A 17,442-nucleotide genomic window follows, 5' to 3' on the forward strand; every position below is an offset into this window, starting at 1 on the left:
GTTTTTTAGCCATTTTATGTTATAATCAAAACAATATATATACATATAACTTTTCATAGTGCTCGCTTTGCGGATCTAGGTGGAGCTGCAGCAGTCGATGCTCTAGCTGAGGGTTCCAGACAGAGACATATCGCACAAGAAAGACCAGTCCCACAGCGAAAATAAAACGAAGAAGAGACATTCTGAAAGCGTTAGTTATTGATTATTGTTACTGAAAGATACGCTATCTTTCGGGCTGCTGTTTATATTACTAATTTCCAACTGTAATATTCATATTGAACTAAAAAATAAACATTAGAAAAGATTAATATTATCTAAGATTTTTGCTACGAATTATTGCACGTGAAAGTTTCCAGATGATGCTTGTTAGTCATAGAAAATGTACTCCACTAAAATAATTAATGCACATAATCCAAAATTTTCATAAGTTTTACAAATATAAACCGTAATAGATTTATATATTAAAACTGATACCGTTTTGGAAAAAAAATAATTGTTTTAGTTTTGTTTGTTTTCTTAAGAAATCTGGTTTCTCAGTACTACGTTTAAAAATTACATCAATAGAAATATAATCAAATCTTCACGTGAAGTCCTAATGCGTCCGGCATTGGCAGGTAGTTAGGGCGCTCAACTTCAGCCGTGGGGCGTTCTAAAGTGACTGTCAAACCCGCTATTCGTTCGTAAACAAGTAGCCCATGAATTGGCGGTGGGTGAGGATGACTAGCAGCCTTCGCTCTAGTCATCGCTGAATTAGGACCGATTAGCGCAGACAACTCACGAAATTTGAAACAAACAAACAGTCCTGGTGAACATCGTGTTTTTTGTTGTGGAAAGAGTACTGTTAATTAACATTATGTTCTGTGGTAAAGAATTAATTCTAACAGAGTAGTTATTGTTCTAAGTGCCTAAATCTTGAATAAACAAAGTGTGAATTTTTTGTATTTTTGCTTGTAGTGCCATTCAATAGATAGCGTTTGATTTCGCACACAGAATACTGAAATATAAGCTTCTGGAGTACGATTGTTATTTTACTTAGATAAGCTTTTAACGATTTTTTGCTATGTTTTTTTAAACGCATTACAAGAACATAAAGGTTGCCAAGTTGTGGTAAAGTATGTAATTGTACAACATACTGCCTTTCAGGTATTATGTATCGGTGGAGAGAACCTTGTTCTTTGACCATGTTTCCGATGAACACCTGAAATACTGGGAAGGTAACATACGAGTTTACAGGAAAGGACTGGAACTGATCAAAGCTGGAAAAAGATGTTGTGACATTGCGCTTGAACTAAATAATGTATCTGCAGAAGAGAGACTGTTGGATAAAAGAACATTCGGTTACGGACACTCTTTTGGTGTTATGTGTCATTACAACGGACGAGAGGCAGGTTGGTAACATTTCATGTTGTGTGATACTATCGGTGAAGACAATACGAGTTTATATAGGTCATTTGTAATTCATAAAGATCTGTATATATAAATATAAATGCGATGTTCCTAAACATGATTTGACATTAGAGAAGGGGGGTAGAAAAACTGAAATGTAATTAAAATATTTATTTGTTTTCACACACTTTCATTAATGTCGTTTTATTCTCAACTGAAACATTTATCCTTTTAGGTTACGTCAATCATTATGTAAATTTCAAAAGACCCAACAACTCTAACAATTTTGAACACTTTGCCAATTATATTCTTAATGACATAAAAAAAATGGGATTTTGAATGTTAGAAACGTGTACACGTCGTGTGAGCTGTTTGTCTAGGTGGCTGTGAAAGCTGATGAATCCAGAAGACGGTAACATACTGTTAAATAGCATGAATAAACTGAGCATGCCACGATCTTTCATGAAAAGAGTACCATTTAACACATAACACTGGAAGCGGAGAAAAGTAAATACCAGATATAGTAGGGATACTCGAGAAAACTGTATGTATTTACTTTAGAAATTCTAGAAGTTATGCATGTATAACGTATAAAATGTATAATGAACAGAAGTGTTTTTATTTTACTCCCGATCTTCTTGCATTTCGACGTGTTAAGAGTCTGAATTAGACAGACAGACGAGTACAGATACTTTCGTAAGACATATGTTTTTTTGTGCACAACAAATCTATACATTTTACAAAATGCTTCGAACGTTTCGTGAGGTAAATTCATTGTTAACATCAATACCCCCTTTCCAGTACTAAAAACCTTCTTGTAATTTAATTAATTCTTCTTTGAAGGTTAATAGTAATACAGTATAAATAGAATGTATATATAGAACAACCTTTACAGGTTAATAAAGTGGTAAGAATAATTAGTAAATGAACTGAAAGAGAACATATTCAAATCAAATATGGAAGTGAAGCAACTTACATTCTCGCTGTCGACAAGGCCTTTTGTCAAATACGAAAATTCGTCAGATGAGCTGGGCCCACCTTTAATACAGCGGGTAAGTCTACGAATTTACAACGCTAAAATTAGGGGATCGATTCTCCTCGGTGGGCTTAGCAGGTGGCCCGATGTGGCTTTGTTATGAAAAATCACACACACACAGGTGACCCGCAATTCAACATCCGAGGTATATGTCCTTTTGATCTGTACTTTGTGTAACATTACATCATAATAAGCCTGGCGATATTTTTTTATAAGTCTTTCTTTGTTGGTCATATATTCTTGTAAGTATGTTTGTACTTAAGGACAGAATTATAGAATTGGCTATTAGTAATAACTGATATAAATAGTTTTGTAAGTGTCTTGTATGACATATTCTAGCCGACATGACAAGCTCTGTTACTGAACTTAAGACGTCGTCAGCAGAGATACCAGACGAAAGGAACACACGATTGAAATTATTTTATTCGCTAAAGATATAAATATATTCCTCTTCTTTCGTTAATTGATCACTTTCTAATTATGCTTTCACAATATTTCTGTACATGTTTCAATTATAATATTTATTGTTCAAGAGATATTCGCATGAAGGCGCCTCAGTTTCTAATCAAGAAATGCTAATTAAAACTGGAAAAAAATAGGTGTTTAATTCACATTCGAACAACTAAAAATTAACAGAATAAAATTGTACAAAATGGAGTTAATAAATTATCGTTTGAAACTTCAATTAAGTTTAGTAAGAGGAATAAGTGTTTAACTCAGTGTAACTTGTGAGTTATATGTATGTGTGTATTTATATTTTTTCTATTTCAGCATTAGAACTACGTGAGGACATAGATACCATCCTAGAACCAGGAATGGTGATTTCCATGGAGCCGATGATAACAATTCCAGAAGGACAACCTGGAGCTGGAGGCTACCGAGAACATGACATTCTCGTCATTACAGACAGGGGGACAGAAAATATCACACGTTTTCCAGTTGGACCGGAATACAACGTTATCAAAAAATGAAACATATTTGTGGTAGTTCAATTATATTTTTATAATCAGTTAGAAAGTGTGCAGTAGTGTATTGTCTGTCGGACTAAAATGATGTCACATAAATAATGCTTAACGTTGCAGTTGGTACTGTTTTACATCACTGAAGCGTGCGCATGCCATGAATCACAAGAAGAAGAATGCACTCTGCAGGCTACATCACAGCACAACATAGTCATGTGCAAAAATCAGGACACCCTATGAAAGCCTGTGTATTTTTGTAACATTTTTGGATATATAGATATTTAATCCCAATTTTAACAATACTGAGAGATTATAGGAATATAACTAAACAATTGAAACTGAAGAAAAGACTTTTCAAGATGTTCTGTACATGTAATTCTACAAAATTGAAATTAAATTAAATATCTATATATCCAAAAATGTTACAAAAATACATAGGCTTTCATAGGTTGTCCTAACTTTTTAACATGACTGTATGTACTTCAAAAACAAATATTAAAACTATCTGTTACTATCTGTTTTAGTTTTATTTACTCTTGAAACAGAACACTTTCAGAGACGCTGTGCAATACATCTACTCATATAGAAAATACATAATCTGTAAAACTCTTCTCTCAACAAATAAATCACATGCAGAAAACCGATTTCTAGCCAACATCATTGTAAACGACTCTACATTTTATTAATAATGGAAACTGTTATTAAATAGTTTTATGTCTTAATTAATACTATAAAACTGAAGCTCCAAAAGTTAAGAATGAGTTATAAAACCTGGTAAATCTCTACATCGACTTGTAGAAGGCTACGTATTCCAAAACCGGACCAAAAAGCTTAGAAATTGACTACAAAATCTAAGAACCATTTACTTTGGCTAGCAAAGAGGCTATGTACTCAGAAATGAACCATAAGGTCTGAAGCTACAAGTAAGTTACATGGTCTAAAATAGCCTATATAATATAATACTGGTCTACGTAGCCTAAACGAGAATTATATATGATCTAGGAATGAGCTAAAAAATCTAGTAATGTGGATACAAAGTTTCTTTGCTTAAGATATATATCCTAAACCACTTTTGAAAGAGAAAAATTTAGAAAAAAAATTTTAGCTGACTCTTTGTGGTTAAATAAAATACCTTTTTTAAGAGTTTTTTTTTCTTCCGTTATGTTGTATTATTTTAGATTTTGTCGTAAGATACGAAGAGTAGAGTTGTATCCAACTTATTATGATGATAAGCTGTTAATAAGTCTTTTTGTTAGTTTAGTAAACGCTTAGATAGATCGCACTAAAAATAAAAGAGTTACAGAAACATACTTAAATTTTAACCTTCTGTAGTCTTTGAAATTAAAATCTTTATAGCTACAAGATAAAACTTGTTGAAATATTTCAACATTAAATGTCGTTCTTTGTACCTGTATATTTCTATTTTATTTCATATTTGTCATATAACTATTTATCTCTACTTATTTTATATATGAACACGAAACTATTAAAAGTGACAAAAATGAACATGCCAATAGGTGTCACATAAATGTGTGTTTGTGTGTTTTCTTGTAGCAAAGCCACATTGGGCTATCTGCTGAGTCCACCGAGAGGAATCGAACCCCTCATTTTAGCGTTGTAAATCCGTAGACTTACTACTGTACCAGCGGGGGACTGTCACATAAATCAGTTTAATTTGTTATTTCGTCTGTCTATCCGCTTTCTCACTTTCACTGTATTGTATAAACGAAGCATCGAAACCAATAGTTGTAATGTTAAAGATCACACGAAATCCCAGATCTTCTCCTCTTGTTTTGTTTTTTTTTCATGCTCTTTTTCGTTAGTCCGCTATGGAATTTATATCAAAGCTGTGTAAAAACAGTGGTTTATATCTGTTCATCGTCTTTACGAGTAGTTGCTTACGAGGGCTTACGTACAATGCTAAAACTCATCAGCTGAGTTGGTCATAATGGCTGACAGACATCTATCCAAAGTGTAACATTATATGTAGAATGAAACATTTTATTACATGTTGATAAACATTTTTGTCCAAACAATAGGTGTAACAAGTAGTTTTTGATTTGGGTTTGTTTAAAATTTAGCGCAAAACTAGACGAAGGCTATCTGTGCTATCCGTCAATAATTTAGCAGTGATAGATTTGAGAAGGCAGATAGTCAATACTATCCACAGTCTCTGTTTCTAATTTTTAACTACTGAATAAAGCACCCTACTTCCCTCGCCAATAAATTGACTGTAACGCTTATAACCTGTCGATGTGTTAGGGTGTGTGGAGTATTTGTGGTAAAGCAAGATATATCGGAAATAGATTAATGCTATGTAGCGCATTAGAGAAATAATTATTCGTCTTCTGCTATCAAATTAACATTTATGTTAACGTGTTGTGTTAATTTACCGATAATTATGCACATCAAAAGGAATGATTTATTTCATAATATTTCCATTGAAGATGTTATTTCTTATCTTGTGAAGAATTTCTTTTTAAACTTATTAATCGTGTGAACTATGTATGACTACTGTTTTAACATTTGGTTACATATACTTCTTAAGTATATATTTTTATTAATTTACGACAAATCTTTCGGCCCTTCTATTTTTCTTTTTAATAGACTTTCTGCGTCCAGTTCCTCCCATGAAATAGAGTACTTGTACACCCTTTTCAACTACATGAAACCAGTTCAAATGGGATACATCATCTAATTTGGGTGTGAGAAAACAGAAACAGTTCTAGCTCAAAGTTATAGTGAATGATGCAGCTCATTAGCTTCTATATTTTATTTTGCACCTTTTTGTTATCTGAGTTTCAGTTTTCTTTCTTCTTAAATTCCAGGCACCTGATTAAAAAAATCTATCAAATGATTTAGAAGATAATAAAATTATTTATATTTTTGTTAATTATACGTTTTATATTAATACCATAAACTCATACCGTTAGCTAATCTGCGGCAACCTATTGTCGCCCTCACGGGTCGACGCTTTGGGCAGTTACACGCTTGATCTATCCTTGATATGCTGTGTTCTTAAATAGTTTATTTTATTTAAGTTTCGGTATTCTCTGTTTTCATATAATTTTCTTCATTCGTTTTTAGTTTTCTTTGTTCTTATGTAGTTTGTATTTGAGTATCAGTTAACAGCCAGGTGGTTAGGGTGCTCAATTCGCAATCTGACAATCACGGATTCGAATCCCCGTCATGCCAAACATGCTTTCCCTTTCAGTCGTGGGAATGCCATAATGTGACGACCAATTTCATTATCTGTTGTTAAAAGAGTAGCTGCTTAAGAGTTGGAGGCAGCTGTTGATGACTGACTACCTTCCGTCTAATCTTTCGCTGTTAAATTAGGTACGGATATGACAAATAATCCTCGAGTAGCATTTCTCGAAAGTGAAAACAAAATATTATTCACTGTTTTCAAGTAGTTTTGTTCACCTGAGCTTTAATTTTCTTTGTTTTTAATTAGTTTCTTTTATCCGAGTTTCAGTTTTATTTTGTACATACTTCTTCAAATATTTATCTTCAACTTTAAATGTTTTCATTTTGTTTCAAAAATGTACCTGGGCGTGGCCTTGATGACCAACATATCACAATGAGGGCTCAACTGTTTTGGGCTCGTGACGTATTGTCACTAATTGTACTTCGTAATATCAGATTTGGGAGTGTTACGAGTTATAGTGAATCCTCCAGTTTGGTGAAGTTTATTTAATTTATGTAGCTGATACTACCTCCTGGTCTGCACTTTCGAAATAAGGTATGACTATGCTTGAACCACAAGGTTTCTGAGTTGGTTGTTAAGAACTCTGTGTATATTCGACAACGTTCAATTAAACGAACAAATAATTGTGATCGGTGGATTCACCTAGAGTAGTCCTCCGATTATACAGCGACGCTAAAACAAGGGATACGATTCTTCAAAGTGGACTCAGCGGATAACCTAATGTGGCTTTGCTATAAGAATACACACATACAATCGTAGAACAGCCAGTTACAGCTGTTAAATCCACGATGTGGCTTTGCTATAAGAAAACACACATACAATCCTATAACAGCCAGTTAAAGCCTAGCTACCACTAGGTATTGAGCTACCTGCCTCGAGAGTAAGAATCAACAATATATGTGTGTACGTAAACACTAGTGTATCGTCAATATTGTTGTACAGACTAACATTTCGAGAAACTATCATCAGACCTATATATACGTGTAACCAATGTAAAGCACCGAAAGACAGTATATGTTTCTAGTTTGCTGTAGTCGATATACTCGGGAGTTATAACTGTGATTAACGCCTCTTAATCGAAACCTTCGGATATTTGACCAAGAACATTTATAAATTTCGAAAATTACAAACTGTTTAATATCAGTGAATTCACACCAGACGCTAGTACATTTACGAAGACATTCTATACCTTCATTGATGGACAACTCGAAGTGTAATAAACTCTGATCTAGTTTGCTTCGTGTAAAGTGAATCGTATCTGCATGTATTCCAAATCAACTCACTCATTGTGAATCCTCGATAAGACATCAAGAAAGTTCCAAACCAGACAGAAGATTCAGTTTGTAAGTTTCTGAAACTCTTGAACATAAATCATAACTTATAATCACCATTATAATAAACTCTGTTATTGTTGATGTATTGAAATGTGCCCCGTTAGTACAGCAGTAAGTCTACAGAGTTACAACGCTAAAACAAAAGGTTAGATTACCCTCGGTGGGCTCAGCAAATAGCCCGATGTGGCTTTGCTATAAGAAAACTCACATTCATATAAGAACCTTTTTACCACGATGAATGATGCAATAATCCCACTGTAGGCTATCACACATTTCGTGCCTGTTGTTTTCCCTAAATAACATGCTTTGAAGAGGTACTGGTATTTTGCTTTGCCCAAAATTTTGTTGTTTTGTCCATGAATATAGAGCTTTTGAACTCTTCTGGCTTGATCTGTTCTTTCTCTCCAAAGGTGCTGGTTCTGATGTAATTTGATCATGCTGGAGAATTGGCAACTCTGAGATATTGCAATAAATAATTGCAATATCCCTCTCTCTCGGGTGTGGACATTATCTCAGATTGTATTGTAATAACAGAGTACAAAAAATAATTTTTCTTATAAGTTGTATCCTGAAGTAACTGATTAACCTCACTGAACATTGACGAGAAAGGGAAAAATAGATAATGCTCTAGTTAAAGTTTTCATTATCAACAGTATATCGAACTTTTGTATATCCGTTTCAATTGTTTTAATATATAATTTTAAAACTGGTTGACTATTATAATGTGTGTTCATGTAAACTAAATGTTTTTAAAACGCACTCGACGAAATAAAATCCTAATTCAACACAAGCTTTCGAAAATACCTGGAACTTTTCATGATTTTCGTTACATTTTCTCATAAAAGTATTGTACACCTGCTGTAGTTTCTAAGATCCTTTTATTCCAAATAGCCTACAAATTCATTAAACAAGTTTTCCTGCAATACTCGAACATAGAATGAAACTCAAAATAGCATAAACCAGTTTCACAACTTAATATTTATTTATAACATCGCCGTCACTTGCGTTCAATGAGTTGGTGCAGATATTCTTGAGTGATTGACTGCCACTTTTTTTTGAGTACTTCAAAATTCATCTTCCGTGTTTGGCTTGTTAATCTGTTTAACTTAGTCCATAAATTTTAAACATATTTATATCAGGAGACTGACCAGGCTATTCCACAACATCAGTTCTTTTGTCTATAAGATAGCTTTTAACGACTCCACAATAGTTGTAAATTTAGCCATAAAAAATGTTAGTGGCGATTTTCAAAGTAAGATTATCTCAGATTGTTTTGTAATAACAAAGTAAAGAATAGTTCGTCTTGTTAATTGTGCTTTAACGTAATTAATCCAGTCTGTAATGACTTTGACGAAAGAGACAGTGCATCGAACATATATATATATATATACCTGTGACTAGTTTTAATATTATTTTTAAAAGTGACTGTAATGATCATTGTTTATTGTTGAAATTTGTCGCTGACAAGTCATAGACATCAACTGTAAAAAATCTGGTCCATATCTAACTCTATACAAATACAATAGTTCAATAAACTTAACAGAATAATTCAGAGAATAAAAAGTACTAGCCTGCAGTGAATTACATTTTAAATACCGTCTCCAAATAAATTCCGAGGATTTCAGACGGTTCAGGTGTATTTATTTTGGACTGTAAAACCCATTCTTCAGATTTTTCCAATGTTGTAATTTTAATGTTAAATTTTCAGGTAACATAAATCTTCTCTAATGACGAATTTCAAAGACGACTTACACTTTTGAGGAACAAAATGGAGACTGAAGGTATGGGAGGAGTTGTTTTTACGTCCATTCAGAACGTGGCTTATTTCTCTAGCTTTCTGTACATCCCCTTTGAAAGACCATATGGCCTTGTGGTCACTCCACAGCGTAACGTCACAGTGTCCGTTCTAGTAGACTATTCTCAACCGTGGAGGGTAAGCTGCGATGAAAACGTGATTTACACAGACTGGAAACGAGATAATTTTTTTCATGCTGTAAAGGATCTTCTAAAAGATGTTGAAGGAACCATTGGATACGAGGCTGACCATCTCTCTGTTCAGAACTATGGGAAGCTATTGAGTGCTTTGCCTCTAAACAAGTTGGTGGATATTGGAGAATCCACAGAAAGGATGCGTATGATAAAGTCTCCGGAAGAAATAAAATTAATAAAGGTGGGGACTGAAGACAAATAGTTCTGCTTTTGTAAAAAGTTGGGATTTTAGTTTTCTTATTATTACATTACCATTACCATTAAAATGCTATTTTAATTAATTGATGTTAATTATACATAACGTTCCTAAATAACGCATAGACGTAACATTTTTGTAAAATAATTAAAAATAATTTTAAAAATGGTTTGTTAAAACCATACCATTTCAACATGGTGCTCGCATTGCGGATCTATGGGGAGCTGCAGTAGTCGATGCTCTGGGTGAGGGAGTCCCAGAATACGAGGTTGCTAACCACGCCACTAAAACCATGATTGAAGAAATTACAAAGACATTTCCGTCTACAGATATTAGAGACAGTTAAGTGTACTTTATTTGTTGTTTATTTATCCCTATAAGTGTTAGAATTAGAAAATATGGAGAAAAATAACGTAAACGTCGTAGAAATTTTAGGATTAGTTAATATTATCTACTCTTTTAAAACTGTGTTTAGTTTTCAAAAATTATGCTATGGTATCCTTTAATTTCTTTCTAGCGTGGACATGGTTTCAATGTGGAATCAATACAGATGGTGCTCATAACCCTGTGACATAGCGAAGAGTAGGGAAGGGCGACATCTTAAATCTTAATTGTTTTTCAATGATAAATGGTTAAATATAAAATTTATAACAGGAAAACTTAAGATATTTTGTTGATGAATCGCAATATTGTTTCTAAATTATTTTCGCCATTATACTAGAGATCTAATGCGACTTAACGCCATTTTATGTTATAATCAAAACAATATATATACATATAACTTTTCATAGTGCTCGCTTTGCGGATCTAGGTGGAGCTGCAGCAGTCGATGCTCTAGCTGAGGGTTCCAGACAGAGACATATCGCACAAGAAAGACCAGTCCCACAGCGAAAATAAAACGAAGAAGAGACATTCTGAAAGCGTTAGTTATTGATTATTGTTACTGAAAGATACGCTATCTTTCGGGCTGCTGTTTATATTACTAATTTCCAACTGTAATATTCATATTGAACTAAAAAATAAACATTAGAAAAGATTAATATTATCTAAGATTTTGCTACGAATTATTGCACGTGAAAGTTTCCAGATGATGCTTGTTAGTCATAGAAAATGTACTCCACTAAAATAATTAATGCACATAATCCAAAATTTTCATAAGTTTTACAAATATAAACCGTAATAGATTTATATATTAAAACTGATACCGTTTTGAAAAAAATAATTGTTTTAGTTTTGTTTGTTTTCTTAAGAAATCTGGTTTCTCAGTACTACGTTTAAAAATTACATCAATAGAAATATAATCAAATCTTCACGTGAAGTCCTAATGCGTCCGGCATTGGCAGGTAGTTAGGGCGCTCAACTTCAGCCGTGGGGCGTTCTAAAGTGACTGTCAAACCCGCTATTCGTTCGTAAACAAGTAGCCCATGAATTGGCGGTGGGTGAGGATGACTAGCAGCCTTCGCTCTAGTCATCGCTGAATTAGGACCGATTAGCGCAGACAACTCACGAAATTTGAAACAAACAAACAGTCCTGGTGAACATCGTGTTTTTGTTGTGGAAAGAGTACTGTTAATTAACATTATGTTCTGTGGTAAAGAATTAATTCTAACAGAGTAGTTATTGTTCTAAGTGCCTAAATCTTGAATAAACAAAGTGTGAATTTTTTGTATTTTTGCTTGTAGTGCCATTCAATAGATAGCGTTTGATTTCGCACACAGAATACTGAAATATAAGCTTCTGGAGTACGATTGTTATTTTACTTAGATAAGCTTTTAACGATTTTTTGCTATGTTTTTTTAAACGCATTACAAGAACATAAAGGTTGCCAAGTTGTGGTAAAGTATGTAATTGTACAACATACTGCCTTTCAGGTATTATGTATCGGTGGAGAGAACCTTGTTCTTTGACCATGTTTCCGATGAACACCTGAAATACTGGGAAGGTAACATACGAGTTTACAGGAAAGGACTGGAACTGATCAAAGCTGGAAAAAGATGTTGTGACATTGCGCTTGAACTAAATAATGTATCTGCAGAAGAGAGACTGTTGGATAAAAGAACATTCGGTTACGGACACTCTTTTGGTGTTATGTGTCATTACAACGGACGAGAGGCAGGTTGGTAACATTTCATGTTGTGTGATACTATCGGTGAAGACAATACGAGTTTATATAGGTCATTTGTAATTCATAAAGATCTGTATATATAAATATAAATGCGATGTTCCTAAACATGATTTGACATTAGAGAAGGGGTAGAAAACTGAAATGTAATTAAAATATTTATTTGTTTTCACACACTTTCATTAATGTCGTTTTATTCTCAACTGAAACATTTATCCTTTTAGGTTACGTCAATCATTATGTAAATTTCAAAAGACCCAACAACTCTAACAATTTTGAACACTTTGCCAATTATATTCTTAATGACATAAAAAAAATGGGATTTTGAATGTTAGAAACGTGTACACGTCGTGTGAGCTGTTTGTCTAGGTGGCTGTGAAAGCTGATGAATCCAGAAGACGGTAACATACTGTTAAATAGCATGAATAAACTGAGCATGCCACGATCTTTCATGAAAAGAGTACCATTTAACACATAACACTGGAAGCGGAGAAAAGTAAATACCAGATATAGTAGGGATACTCGAGAAAACTGTATGTATTTACTTTAGAAATTCTAGAAGTTATGCATGTATAACGTATAAAATGTATAATGAACAGAAGTGTTTTTATTTTACTCCCGATCTTCTTGCATTTCGACGTGTTAAGAGTCTGAATTAGACAGACAGACGAGTACAGATACTTTCGTAAGACATATGTTTTTTGTGCACAACAAATCTATACATTTTACAAAATGCTTCGAACGTTTCGTGAGGTAAATTCATTGTTAACATCAATACCCCCTTTCCAGTACTAAAAACCTTCTTGTAATTTAATTAATTCTTCTTTGAAGGTTAATAGTAATACAGTATAAATAGAATGTATATATAGAACAACCTTTACAGGTTAATAAAGTGGTAAGAATAATTAGTAAATGAACTGAAAGAGAACATATTCAAATCAAATATGGAAGTGAAGCAACTTACATTCTCGCTGTCGACAAGGCCTTTTGTCAAATACGAAAATTCGTCAGATGAGCTGGGCCCACCTTTAATACAGCGGGTAAGTCTACGAATTTACAACGCTAAAATTAGGGGATCGATTCTCCTCGGTGGGCTTAGCAGGTGGCCTGATGTGGCTTTGTTATGAAAAATCACACACACACAGGTGACCCGCAATTCAACATCCGAGGTATATGTCCTTTGATCTGTACTTTGTGTAACATTACATCATAATAAGCCTGGCGATATTTTTTTATAAGTCTTTCTTTGTTGGTCATATATTCTTGTAAGTATGTTTGTACTTAAGGACAGAATTATAGAATTGGCTATTAGTAATAACTGATATAAATAGTTTTGTAAGTGTCTTGTATGACATATTCTAGCCGACATGACAAGCTCTGTTACTGAACTTAAGACGTCGTCAGCAGAGATACCAGACGAAAGGAACACACGATTGAAATTATTTTATTCGCTAAAGATATAAATATATTCCTCTTCTTTCGTTAATTGATCACTTTCTAATTATGCTTTCACAATATTTCTGTACATGTTTCAATTATAATATTTATTGTTCAAGAGATATTCGCATGAAGGCGCCTCAGTTTCTAATCAAGAAATGCTAATTAAAACTGGAAAAAAATAGGTGTTTAATTCACATTCGAACAACTAAAAATTAACAGAATAAAATTGTACAAAATGGAGTTAATAAATTATCGTTTGAAACTTCAATTAAGTTTAGTAAGAGGAATAAGTGTTTAACTCAGTGTAACTTGTGAGTTATATGTATGTGTGTATTTATATTTTTTCTATTTCAGCATTAGAACTACGTGAGGACATAGATACCATCCTAGAACCAGGAATGGTGATTTCCATGGAGCCGATGATAACAATTCCAGAAGGACAACCTGGAGCTGGAGGCTACCGAGAACATGACATTCTCGTCATTACAGACAGGGGGACAGAAAATATCACACGTTTTCCAGTTGGACCGGAATACAACGTTATCAAAAAATGAAACATATTTGTGGTAGTTCAATTATATTTTTATAATCAGTTAGAAAGTGTGCAGTAGTGTATTGTCTGTCGGACTAAAATGATGTCACATAAATAATGCTTAACGTTGCAGTTGGTACTGTTTTTACATCACTGAAGCGTGCGCATGCCATGAATCACAAGAAGAAGAATGCACTCTGCAGGCTACATCACAGCACAACATAGTCATGTGCAAAAATCAGGACACCCTATGAAAGCCTGTGTATTTTTGTAACATTTTTGGATATATAGATATTTAATCCCAATTTTAACAATACTGAGAGATTATAGGAATATAACTAAACAATTGAAACTGAAGAAAAGACTTTTCAAGATGTTCTGTACATGTAATTCTACAAAAATTGAAATTAAATTAAATATCTATATATCCAAAAATGTTACAAAAATACATAGGCTTTCATAGGTTGTCCTAACTTTTTAACATGACTGTATGTACTTCAAAAACAAATATTAAAACTATCTGTTACTATCTGTTTTAGTTTTATTTACTCTTGAAACAGAACACTTTCAGAGACGCTGTGCAATACATCTACTCATATAGAAAATACATAATCTGTAAAACTCTTCTCTCAACAAATAAATCACATGCAGAAAACCGATTTCTAGCCAACATCATTGTAAACGACTCTACATTTTATTAATAATGGAAACTGTTATTAAATAGTTTTATGTCTTAATTAATACTATAAAACTGAAGCTCCAAAAGTTAAGAATGAGTTATAAAACCTGGTAAATCTCTACATCGACTTGTAGAAGGCTACGTATTCCAAAACCGGACCAAAAAGCTTAGAAATTGACTACAAAATCTAAGAACCATTTACTTTGGCTAGCAAAGAGGCTATGTACTCCAGAAATGAACCATAAGGTCTGAAGCTACAAGTAAGTTACATGGTCTAAAAATAGCCTATATAATATAATACTGGTCTACGTAGCCTAAACGAGAATTATATATGATCTAGGAATGAGCTAAAAAATCTAGTAATGTGGATACAAAGTTTCTTTGCTTAAGATATATATCCTAAACCACTTTTGAAAGAGAAAAATTTAGAAAAAAAATTTTAGCTGACTCTTTGTGGTTAAATAAAATACCTTTTTTAAGAGTTTTTTTTTCTTCCGTTATGTTGTATTATTTTAGATTTTGTCGTAAGATACGAAGAGTAGAGTTGTATCCAACTTATTATGATGATAAGCTGTTAATAAGTCTTTTTGTTAGTTTAGTAAACGCTTAGATAGATCGCACTAAAAATAAAAGAGTTACAGAAACATACTTAAATTTTAACCTTCTGTAGTCTTTGAAATTAAAATCTTTATAGCTACAAGATAAAACTTGTTGAAATATTTCAACATTAAATGTCGTTCTTTGTACCTGTATATTTCTATTTTATTTCATATTTGTCATATAACTATTTATCTCTACTTATTTTATATATGAACACGAAACTATTAAAAGTGACAAAAATGAACATGCCAATAGGTGTCACATAAATGTGTGTTTGTGTGTTTTCTTGTAGCAAAGCCACATTGGGCTATCTGCTGAGTCCACCGAGAGGAATCGAACCCCTCATTTTAGCGTTGTAAATCCGTAGACTTACTACTGTACCAGCGGGGGACTGTCACATAAATCAGTTTAATTTGTTATTTCGTCTGTCTATCCGCTTTCTCACTTTCACTGTATTGTATAAACGAAGCATCGAAACCAATAGTTGTAATGTTAAAGATCACACGAAATCCCAGATCTTCTCCTCTTGTTTTTTTTTTTCATGCTCTTTTTCGTTAGTCCGCTATGGAATTTATATCAAAGCTGTGTAAAAACAGTGGTTTATATCTGTTCATCGTCTTTACGAGTAGTTGCTTACGAGGGCTTACGTACAATGCTAAAACTCATCAGCTGAGTTGGTCATAATGGCTGACAGACATCTATCCAAAGTGTAACATTATATGTAGAATGAAACATTTTATTACATGTTGATAAACATTTTTGTCCAAACAATAGGTGTAACAAGTAGTTTTTGATTTGGGTTTGTTTAAAATTTAGCGCAAAACTAGACGAAGGCTATCTGTGCTATCCGTCAATAATTTAGCAGTGATAGATTTGAGAAGGCAGATAGTCAATACTATCCACAGTCTCTGTTTCTAATTTTAACTACTGAATAAAGCACCCTACTTCCCTCGCCAATAAATTGACTGTAACGCTTATAACCTGTCGATGTGTTAGGTGTGTGGAGTATTTGTGGTAAAGCAAGATATATCGGAAATAGATTAATGCTATGTAGCGCATTAGAGAAATAATTATTCGTCTTCTGCTATCAAATTAACATTTATGTTAACGTGTTGTGTTAATTTACCGATAATTATGCACATCAAAAGGAATGATTTATTTCATAATATTTCCATTGAAGATGTTATTTCTTATCTTGTGAAGAATTTCTTTTTAAACTTATTAATCGTGTGAACTATGTATGACTACTGTTTTAACATTTGGTTACATATACTTCTTAAGTATATATTTTATTAATTTACGACAAATCTTTCGGCCCTTCTATTTTTCTTTTAATAGACTTTCTGCGTCCAGTTCCTCCCATGAAATAGAGTACTTGTACACCCTTTTCAACTACATGAAACCAGTTCAAATGGGATACATCATCTAATTTGGGTGTGAGAAAACAGAAACAGTTCTAGCTCAAAGTTATAGTGAATGATGCAGCTCATTAGCTTCTATATTTTATTTTGCACCTTTTTGTTATCTGAGTTTCAGTTTTCTTTCTTCTTAAATTCCAGGCACCTGATTAAAAAATCTATCAAATGATTTAGAAGATAATAAAATTATTTATATTTTTGTTAATTATACGTTTTATATTAATACCATAAACTCATACCGTTAGCTAATCTGCGGCAACCTATTGTCGCCCTCACGGGTCGACGCTTTGGGCAGTTACACGCTTGATCTATCCTTGATATGCTGTGTTCTTAAATAGTTTATTTTATTTAAGTTTCGGTATTCTCTGTTTTCATATAATTTTCTTCATTCGTTTTTAGTTTTCTTTGTTCTTATGTAGTTTGTATTTGAGTATCAGTTAACAGCCAGGTGGTTAGGGTGCTCAATTCGCAATCTGACAATCACGGATTCGAATCCCCGTCATGCCAAACATGCTTTCCCTTTCAGTCGTGGGAATG

The 17,442-nt window shown here is 33.2% G+C and overlaps 2 protein-coding genes across 3 annotated transcripts in view; both read left to right on the forward strand.

Moving 5' to 3' along the window:
• LOC143257049 (creatinase-like) overlaps positions 1-192 on the forward strand; it is a 1,355-nt gene extending 1,163 nt beyond the window's left edge. The window contains exon 2 of the mRNA XM_076515154.1: positions 80-192. Coding sequence (XP_076371269.1) covers positions 80-106 — 27 coding nt within the window. The 3' untranslated portion in view covers positions 107-192. The remainder of the gene's footprint in view (positions 1-79) is intronic.
• On the forward strand, positions 83-15,639 carry LOC143257048 (creatinase-like). 2 transcript variants are annotated; one of them, XR_013031666.1, is made up of 7 exons: positions 83-190; positions 1,144-1,388; positions 3,194-3,405; positions 9,638-10,099; positions 10,926-11,036; positions 11,986-12,230; positions 14,031-15,639. XR_013031666.1 is itself a non-coding variant. In XM_076515153.1 (3 exons), exons 2-3 carry the CDS (start codon positions 1,361-1,363, stop codon positions 3,391-3,393), a joined length of 228 nt encoding a protein of 75 aa, XP_076371268.1. In that variant the 5' UTR covers positions 83-190; positions 1,144-1,360; the 3' UTR covers positions 3,394-4,798. The 2 variants fall into 2 exon arrangements, 1 of the variants encoding a protein (XP_076371268.1); XM_076515153.1 differs by lacking the exons at positions 9,638-10,099; positions 10,926-11,036; positions 11,986-12,230; positions 14,031-15,639 and having other exon boundaries at positions 3,194-4,798.
• The last annotated feature ends 1,803 nt before the right edge of the window (positions 15,640-17,442 follow it).

The sequence above is a fragment of the Tachypleus tridentatus genome, chromosome 7 (assembly GCF_004210375.1).
Source record: "Tachypleus tridentatus isolate NWPU-2018 chromosome 7, ASM421037v1, whole genome shotgun sequence".
Taxonomy (NCBI): Eukaryota; Metazoa; Arthropoda; class Merostomata; order Xiphosura; family Limulidae; genus Tachypleus; species Tachypleus tridentatus.

Excerpts from the sequence above, each read along its gene's own strand:
- LOC143257048 (XM_076515153.1), top strand. The coding sequence starts at position 1,361 with ATGTGTCATTACAACGGACGAGAGGCAG. Across the intron at positions 1,389-3,193 it reads TTACAACGGACGAGAGGCAG|CATTAGAACTACGTGAGGAC; the intron begins GTTGGTAACATT and ends TTTCTATTTCAG.